The sequence below is a fragment of the Leucoraja erinacea genome, chromosome 1 (genome assembly GCF_028641065.1).
Source record: "Leucoraja erinacea ecotype New England chromosome 1, Leri_hhj_1, whole genome shotgun sequence".
Lineage (NCBI taxonomy): Eukaryota > Metazoa > Chordata > Chondrichthyes > Rajiformes > Rajidae > Leucoraja > Leucoraja erinaceus.
Window position 1 is genome coordinate 157,352,766 of NC_073377.1, and position 9,657 is coordinate 157,362,422.

The 9,657-nt window shown below is 40.7% G+C and overlaps 1 protein-coding gene across 1 annotated transcript; it reads right to left on the minus strand.

Moving 5' to 3' along the window:
• Window positions 1-215: 215 nt before the first annotated feature.
• LOC129697840 (histidine-rich glycoprotein-like) lies at window positions 216-3,787 on the minus strand. The gene is made up of 2 exons (XM_055636540.1): window positions 2,879-3,787; window positions 216-305 (listed from the first exon to the last, which is right to left on the minus strand). Exons 1-2 carry the CDS (start codon window positions 3,785-3,787, stop codon window positions 216-218), a joined length of 999 nt encoding a protein of 332 aa, XP_055492515.1.
• Between the last annotated feature and the right edge of the window lie 5,870 nt (window positions 3,788-9,657).

Sequence of the window (9,657 nt, forward strand, 5' to 3'; positions counted from 1 at the left end):
TCTGGTGAGGAGTTTCATAACTAAAAGTGTAGGCTGGATCTCAGAGATTTGTGTTGCATATTTTTCCAATAAGTTTCATCCCCACTAGCAAACAAAGTCGAATGACGACTGATTTAATGTAGAGTAAGTTGCACAGTCATGTAAAATGCTTTGACATACCAAATAATCTCTACGCTTGAGACATTTGCCTCTTTGCATTCAGAGGAAAGAATGATTTATTGGTTCTTAAGTGGTGAGTGAGCGCTGTGGTCTTCACTCATTCCACAGTAATATACAGTCTGAGAGCCCAGAAAGTGAATAATATGCTGACAAAGAGAACATGAAACACAAATGTTCATTTCCAGGAATTATCTATTTTCTCAGACAAAGAAATTGTTTGAAAATAATGAAGCATGAGGTTTGTGTTAAAACTCCAGACATGTAGAGAGCTGAATATTCTCTTTCATGGCAATTGAAATTCATTTCAGATTTTGTTTAGCGTTATTGAATGTAACCCCTGACTCACCCCTTTTGAGGTTTGGCTACAATTCTTACGTTAAAAAGGTCACATCAAAACTTAATCACACCGATCACGCTAACATTACTGCCTGCCCTGTAGTGATACAAAACAGATCCAGAACCCATAATTTGCCATCGTATAGGTTTTGATTTATGCGTTTCCCATATTGTTGGAGAAATCAATTAATTTCTTAAGACTACAGAAATAGTAGGAGATCATTCAACCTATCATTCAACTAGATTATTGAGGGCAGATCTGTAGATTAGAGTGGGACTAGTGTAGCTGGGACATGTTGGCCAGTGTGTGCAAGTTGTTTCCAACTGTATCACTCTATGAATCTATGACTCTAGGATCTGTACCGCCAATCCATTGTCCTGTTTTCACTACATATCTCTGTAGTACCATGCTCAATACAATCTATCCATATCTTGAAATCACCCATTGATTCTGTCTCAATAGCCTTTTGGTGTACAGATTTCCAGATTCCAACTACTTTTGCCCGAGGGAAAAGTACTTCTTCACTTTGCTCCTGAACAATCTAGCTTTGATTTGAAGGTTCTTGTCCCTTACTGTTCATTCTGCCTCTAGATGAAATAGTTTATTTCCAAGTACCCAACCAAATCCGTTTAGCATATCAATGATCTCAAGGAAAATGTGCCAATATGGTCTTATAGTCTTACCATCAGTTCTTCATCAGTGAAATTTGGGAATGTTACTTGATTTTGTGTTGCGTACAGTACATTATTTTTATGATGGTTATGATACTATTAACTAAATGGTGGCCAATTAGGAAAAGGGGAGATGCAACGAGACCTGGGTACCATGGTACACCAGTCATTGAAAGTAGGCATGCAGGTGCAGCAGGCAGTGAAGAAAGCGAATGGTATGTTAGCATTCATAGCAAAAGGATTTGAGTATAGGAGCAGGAAGGTTCTACTGCAGTTGCACAGGGTCTTGGTGAGACCACGCCTGGAGTATTGCGTACAGTTTCAGTCTCCAAATCTGAGGAAAGACATTCTTGCCATAGAGGGAATGCAGAGAAGGTTCACCAGACTGATTCCTGGGATGTCGGGACTTTCATATGAGGAAAGACTGGATAGACTTGGCTTGTACTCGCTAGAATTTAGAAGATTGAGGGGGGATCTTATAGAAACTTACAAAATTCTTAAGGGATTGGACAGGCTAGATGCAGGAAGATTGTTCCCGATGTTGGGGAAGTCCAGGACAAGGGGTCACAGTTTAAGGATAAGGGGGAAATCCTTTAGGACCGAAATGAGAAACTAATTTTTCACACAGAGAGTGGTGAATCTCTGGAACTCTCTGCCACAGAAGGTAGTTGAGGCCAGTTCATTGGCTACGTTTAAGAGGGAGTTAGATGTGGCCCTTGTGGCTAAAGGGATCAGCGGGTATGGAGAGAAGGCAGGTACGGGATACTGAGTTGGATGATCAGCCTTGATCATATTGAATGGCGGTGCAGGCTCGAAGGGCCGAATGGCCTACTCCTGCACCTATTTTCTATGTATTTATGTTTCTATGATACCGCCATATAGACATGACATCAACAATATATTGAGTGCAAAGGAATGTGAAACAGGCACCCAGTTGATGGAATAAATACTTTGTTCACCTATATCAGGGGCTAGAAGGCTCAAAGCATTTTTCATTGTGGGCCCCATTTGAGCTATGAGGACCAAGTGAACAGTTCACTACGGTAGATAGACACAAAGTGTTGGAGTAACTCAGCGGCTCAGGCATCGTCTCTGGAGAAAACGGATGGGTGATGTTTCGTGTCGAGACCCTTTTTCAGACTTAGGGACAGTTGTTTCTACACTGCATTATATCAGCTGTGGGATGGAAGAACTTTGGCCTACTTCCAAACTGTCAGCTAGTAAGCATGGCCAGAGTTGGGGAGAGATGTGTTCTTGACTGCTTAGGTTCAACAACAATTTTCTCAGGATCATGTGGGTGAATAATGGATGTGAAACGATTGACCAGCTGTTGAGCTGCTGAAAATCACCCTGATAGTGGGACAAGGAGACTAGTTCAGTAAATTCACAAATGCCACTTTGCTCTCCTTGTTATTCAGGTTACAGATGGCATAGATAGGACAGTCAGAAACTTTTTTTCCTGGAGGGAAATATCAAATTCTAGAGGACATAGTTGTAAGGTGAGAATGGCAAAGTTTAAAGACGATGTGCGGAGCAAGTTGTTTACACAGGAGGTGGATGCCTAGAGCACGGTGTCAGAAGTGACTGTGGAAACAGGTATGATAGTGGCATTTAAGAGTCTTTAAGGGCCTGTCCCACTTGGCGATTTTTTTCGGCGACTGCCTGTATCATTGACTAACCTATATGGTCACCGAAAAATTTGCGGCTTGACGCGGCATGATGCGGCGTGATGCGTTATGACGCGGTGTGATGCTTTGTGATGCGTTGTGATGCTTTGTGATGCGGCGTGACGCAGCGTGTTGCTTTGTGATGCGTTGTGATGCGTTGTGATGCGTTGTGATGCGTTGTGATGCGTTGTGATGCGTTGTGATGCTTTGTGATGCTTTGTGATGCGTTGTGATGCGTTGTGATGCGTTGTGATGCGTTGTGATGCTTTGTGATGCGTTGTGATGCGTTGTGATGCGTTGTGATGCGGTGTGATGCGTTGTGATGCTTTGTGATGCGTTGTGATGTGTTGTGATGCGTTGTGATGCGTTGTGATGCGTTGTGATGCGTTGTGATGCGTTGTGATGCGTTGTGATGCGTTGTGATGCGTTGTGATGCGTTGTGATGCGTTGTGATGCGTTGTGATGCTTTGTGATGCGTTGTGATGCGTTGTGATGCGTTGTGATGCGTTGTGATGCGTGATGTGATGCTTTGGGATGCGGTGTGATGCGTTGTGATGCGTTGTGATGCGTTGTGATGCTGTGTGATGCGTTGTGATGCGTTGTGATGCGGTGTGATGCTTTGTGATGCGTTGTGATGCGTTGTTATGTGTTGTGCTGCTTTGTGCTGCGTTGTGACGCTGTGTGATGCTGTGTGATGCTGTGTGATGCGTTGTGATGCGGCTTGACGGTGTGACGCGTTGCGTGATGCGTTGTGATGCGTTGTGACGCGGCGTGATGCTTTGTGATGCGTTGTGATGCGTTGTGATGCATTGTGATGCTTTGTGATGCGTTGTGATGCATTGTGATGCGTTGTGATGCGTTGTGACGCGGTGTGATGCGGCGTGATGCGTTGTGATACGACTTGACGCCGCGGTAACGATTGGCGCGCGGTGATTTTTCAAGTGTCGCAACATTTTTTTGTCGCCGCTGGATTTAAAAATGTTCAAAATCTTTTGGCAACACTGATATGACGCCAGCAGTCGCAGAAAAAAATATCAAGTGGGACAGGCCCTTTAGGATAGGCACATTGATACGCAGGGACTTTGGAGGAATATGAATTATGTGCAGACAGGTAAGAGTTGGTCCTGGCATCATACTTTGGTGCAATATGAGCCAAAAGGTCTGTTCCTATGCTATACTATTCTATGTCCTATGTCCCGATGTTGGGGGAGTCCAGAACCAGGGGCTACAGTTTAAGAATAAGGAGTAAGCCATTTAGAACGGAGACGAAGAAACATATTTTTCTCACAGAGAGTGGTGAGTCTGTGGAATTCTCGGAGGCCGGTGGAGGCAAGTTCTCTGGATGCTTTCAAGAGAGAGCTAGATAGGGCTCTTAAAAATAGCGGAGTCAGGGGATATGGGGAGAAGGCAGGAACGGGATACTGATTGGGGATGATCAGCCATGATCACATTGAATGGCGGTGCTGGCTCAAAGGGTCAAATGGCCTACTCCTGCACCTATTGTCTATTGTCTATTGTTAAATATATTTAAAATTATGATTTTCTGATGATTTGTGATGGACAAACACATCACAATAATGAACTGCAAGTTAAATACTTCTCGATAATCATTTCTTTGTAGTTTCTTTTCTTACATTATACATTTCAAATATGCCGCATAATGTATTTAAGTGATTTTAGGACATAGGGATGAAAGCGACCAAATAAAAACATGTTCATTCTTTCTACCATGCTGTCACTTTGAATCTTACCACCTGTTTTTTTTGTTGAGTATTTAACATTTTTGTATTCAATTTTTCATCTGATCTTTTCACTCTCCACCATAAGCACATACTCCACTGTACGATTCCTCCCAGAACTAAGTATAGATATCAGATTTACTGGGAACTCAGATTCCAGCACCGCTGAAATACAGGGAAAGGTCATTCACATTTACTGTGATATAAACAGCAGTCAGCAAGTGATGAGCTTTGGCAGAAACTCAAGAGACTAGCCAAAACCTTCAGAGATTTCTGTAAAACTGAGATGAAGAGCAAAGACACGGTCAGCACTGCAGATTTCTGATAATCCCCAGCACACAATTTATGGGAATTTCACATCATAGGCATCTAAAGCCATTTATATACAGTAAGTAAAAGATGATAAATGTGTAGGAAGGAATTGCAGATGCTGGTTTAAACCGAAGATAGGCACAAAAAGCTGGAGTACCTCAGCGGGACAGGCAGCGTCTCTGGAGAGAATTAATTGGTGACCTTTCGGGTCGAGATCCTTCTTCAGACTGAAAGCCACTGGCAAGGGAAACTAGAGATATAGACGATGATGTAGAATGGAATGGAATGGAATGCCTTTTATTGTCATTCAAACAACTTGGTTTGAATGACATTTCCTACAGTTTTTACATTACAAAAAAAAACCCAAGACTCACACTTAACACAGTTTACATAAACATCCATCACAGTGAGTCTCCAACACCTCCTCACTGTGATGGAAGGCAAAGTCTTTATCTCTTCCTTTTGTTCTTCTCCCATGGTCCAGCAGTCCAACTGCTGCGTCGAGGCGAACTGGGGCTCCGATGTTAAAGCCCCCGGCGGGCGATGATAAGTCCTGTGGCCGTTTAAGCCGCGCCGGGCGATGTTAGGGCCCGGCTCCGAGTCCAGCAGGAGAAGTTGCCGTTGCAGAGCTCGGAAAAGCGATCTCCCACCAGGGAGAGGGATATAGAACAATGAATGAAAGATATGCAAAAAAGTGACAATGATACAGGCCATTGTTACTTGTTTGTTGGGTGAGAAAGAGAAGCTGGTGCAACTTGGGTGGGTGAGGGATGGAGAGAGAGGGAATGCAGGGGTAACTTGAAGTTAGGGAAACCACTGGGCTGTAAGGTGCCCAAGCGAAATATGAGATGCTGTCCACAGTTACAGCTTAGGCTATATGTCAAGAGGCCAAGTAAGTAATTTTGATGCCGTCTACACCATGAAAGTCAACTTTGAGAATATACTTATAGTACATTGGGGTAAAACGATTCACTGCCCAGTCAATAAATTAACGTTGATTTTAATAACTTTTACTGTTACTTCCAGCATGGTAAGCGCATAAATTTAATTAACTATTTAAGTATCTGTAGCTGTTGTTCCAAATTATCTCAATGAATAACATTACAAAATGATTTTTAGCTACAAATCATTTGGAAATTCACCACAAATCACGTTAAATGTTGCTCGATTTTACAGATTCAGATTCAGATTCAATTTTAATTGTCATTGTCAGTGTACAGTACAGAGACAACGAAATGCATTTAGCATCTCCCTGGAAGAGCGACATAGCAAACGATTTGAATAAATAATAATAAGTGTCCGGGGGGGGTGGTGATTGGCAGTCACCGAGGTACGTTGTTGAGTAGAGTGAAAGAAGCTGTTCCTCGACCTGCTGGTTCGGCAACGGAGAGACGTATTAAGTTATTCAAATTTAATGTATTTTTAAGTTCCTTGTGTATTTACAGTGGGATCCATGTTCTACATGAGCATGTTCAGATTAGCATCATGGAAATTCCTGCCACCCAGTGCTTCGCTTTTAGTGTTATATCACATTTCAGTCACTGGCACATTCCACAATCTTTTTCCTGTTGCACCCACTAACATTTGAAAAGTTGTTTATCCATCGTTATCTTATAGAATGGTTATCCAAAAAACAAAATTGGGTCGAGCAGGGATCTTCCCTGCCCTATACTTGTTTTTTCATTTCTAAACACAAAGAAATCCTTTACATCGGTATAATCATTGAGGAATCACTAATAACATCGATGTACTTATTAACAACGATGTTCACCGTCATCCTACCTGTTATCCTCAAGCCTTCATGAAATAAAAAGGAAAAGGAATTGTGTTTACACTTGCTGGTATTTATATTTTGATTTATCACCAGGTTTGGGGGAATTCCTAAAAGAACTAGTCTGAAAAATGTAAGTCGTCTCATCATCATTTCCATCCATCAATAATGTACGGATAGATAATGCATTAACAGATTCGAAGCTGGATGGATAGGTAGATAGAGAGAGGATCATGAGCATAGATTCAGACGGAGATAAATTGTTTTCTATGTGGTGTATTTTGCTGTAGGGATCATGGAAATGTCATGTTTGGAAAAATGGCTGGATCAAAGGCAAATCATTCTGAAGTAATGTCAAAAATCTGGTCTAATTTGATTTATGTTTGGAGAGGGAGGAAGAATGTTTGCAAAATTGAGTTCTCTTTCCTATTACAGTAACTCCAATAACTTGACTGAACTTTGTAACACATCTTGGAGTGGTTCCACAGGAAACAGTATGGTACTATGTCTGCAGACCAGTCTAGTAGCCACTTGTGATCCACAAAACCTTATGAAACCCGACTACAGGCTGGGAAAACAGTCCACGCATATTGTTGGCCGTAAAATTAGTGAAATTAGTTTATTTAGGCTTGAGTCCATAACACAAATGCAACTTTCGTTCAGTGCAAATTGGCAATCATTCAGACTGTACACATCACTTCTGTTTGAGGTGGAAAATTCAGGGTAGCAAATTATTTTTGAAGTAGGAATTAAGTAGGTTATCGAGACAAAGGAGAAACAGCTTTACATTTGACTGATTGATCCTTGATCCGTGAGAAGCTACTGTGCTAGCTCAAGGAAAGAAAACAAATAGGATTTTTGAGCATTGTTTTGGAGACTCATTGAAACTGAAGAGTTATTCGGGTTGATCCAAGACCTCATGAGATCCTTAAGTTGCTCTAAAGGCACCCGTTATATTATAATGCTACTCCATTCCAGAGGAAGTCGTGGTTTACTGTTTCTCCAGGCGGTAAGAAAATTGGCTTGTTGTTATTGACAACATTGCCTCAAACAATGATGGCATATGGCACAGCAGCCTCTTATAAAACAAGGACAATCAATTTACTCAGAAAATAGATTGCAGGGCAAACAAATACTGTGCCAGCTTTTCCTAAAAAAGAATGATATGGCTCTAGGTTATCCATCTATAATGTTGACTGTGATTTTCTTTCTCAATTTTCACTGCCTGCCGCGGGAGGCTTTTTCCAGAGCTCCAACGTAGATTTCACAGCTATTTCGCTATTATATTGTGCTTTCTCTCTCAGTTCCTTCATTAACCAAAGGGTTCACCTGCAATCTATCTCCCATGGCAATTCTGGCCTCCGTCCATCCGATATTTTCCTTCCTCTTTCACCTGTAAATTGCCTCTATAAATTACCTCTGATGCAAAGGGAATGGATGTGATTGTGGGATAACATGGAACTAATCTGTACAGGTGATCGACAGTCGGCAAGATCTCCGTGGGCCGATTGACCTGCTTCTATCGTGTATCTTTCAATCAACCAATTACCCTCTCTGCATCCTCAAATTAACATTTTTCTCTCCTTCCTAGTTCTGATGAAGGATCGTCTTTTTTAAACTTTTATGTTTAACAGTTCACATGTTTATTAAGCCTGGTAAGCATTTAATGGGCATTGTTTTAATAGAAACATAGAAACATAGAAAATAGGTGCAGGAGTAGGCCATTCGGCCCTTCAAGCCTGCACCTCCATTCAATATGATCATGGCTGATCATCCAACTCAGTATCCTGTACCCGCCTTCTCTCCATACCCCCTGATCCCTTTAGCCACAAGGGCCACATCTAACTCCCTCTTAAATATAGCCAATGAACTACCTTCTGTGGCAGAGAATTCCAGAGATTCACCACTCTCTGTATGAAAAATACATGTTTCACAAATAATTTGTATGTCCTAATATCACATTATATTAAACTAAAAAGTTTTTCTAATTTAATTTCATTTTCAATTCATTTTTCATTTAAAGAAATCTATTGTGTCAAAGCGTTTTCATTAATTAGTTGTGATTAAGTTGAGATGAACCACTATTTTTAAATGATCGTGTGGTCACTGCCTTTTAAAATACAGCCTTGAAAATGTCTTCTGAAATATGAACTCAGAAATCAACAGGCTAGATTGGAAATGAGATTAAAAATTAAAGTGGAGTTAAATTGGAATGAACACATTTTCCCTAATAATTTTGCAGAGAATATGAAGGAATTCCTATTTGCCTGTATAAATGTCTGAAGAATATAAATTCATTAATGTAATATATGCTTGACTATTCTTAGTTTAGACTGCTAATCTTTGTTTCTTGTGCATTTTGTCTTTTTAACTCCACATCAGATCAAAGATACTCCTCGTGTCATCATAATGAAATGGATTGAAAACAGGAATAGACAATGGTAATGAAATATGAACCAGATGTATTGCCTATCCTTGGGTAATAATGCTTGAACTGTGTACTAAACCTTAGTAAAAATTGTTAATTAAATAAATATGTTTAAATGATTTATTATCCATATCTCATCAGCTGGAGATATTTTAAATCCATTTTTTATTGGTTCATTGCAGAGAGGATTTGGCAGTTCCAGCTTGCCTCTCATCAAGTTAGAAAAGATCTTTCAACCGTCAAATAAACATTTTCCAATCTAAGTTTTCATTCTGGAAAAGGCAGGCAACAGTTCGCACTTACTGTTTATATTTGCTATGAAAATTAGCATCATCGGCACACTTGTGGGGAACTAAAACATTTATTCATGTGCTTCCTTAGTGGTTGTGTCAACCAACGTGACGAGTGTTAGTGCTGGGAAATCAATCAAGTTTTTACTTTCCTAGGGTCAGCATTAAAAATCTTGCAGAGCCAGTGTCTCGGATCCAAAATGTATAGCTATTTTTAGTTTGTCCCAGTAATCTACTTTGCTTCAATTCTTTGATGAATTACAATGAACTTTCCACCTCAGTC

Excerpts from the sequence above, each read along its gene's own strand:
- LOC129697840 (XM_055636540.1), bottom strand. The coding sequence starts at position 3,787 with ATGTTGCGACACTTGAAAAATCACCGCGCGCCAATCGTTACCGCGGCG. Across the intron at positions 306-2,878 it reads ATCACGCCGCATCATGCCGC|CATATTATTCACTTTCTGGG; the intron begins GTCAAGCCGCAA and ends TCTCTTTGTCAG.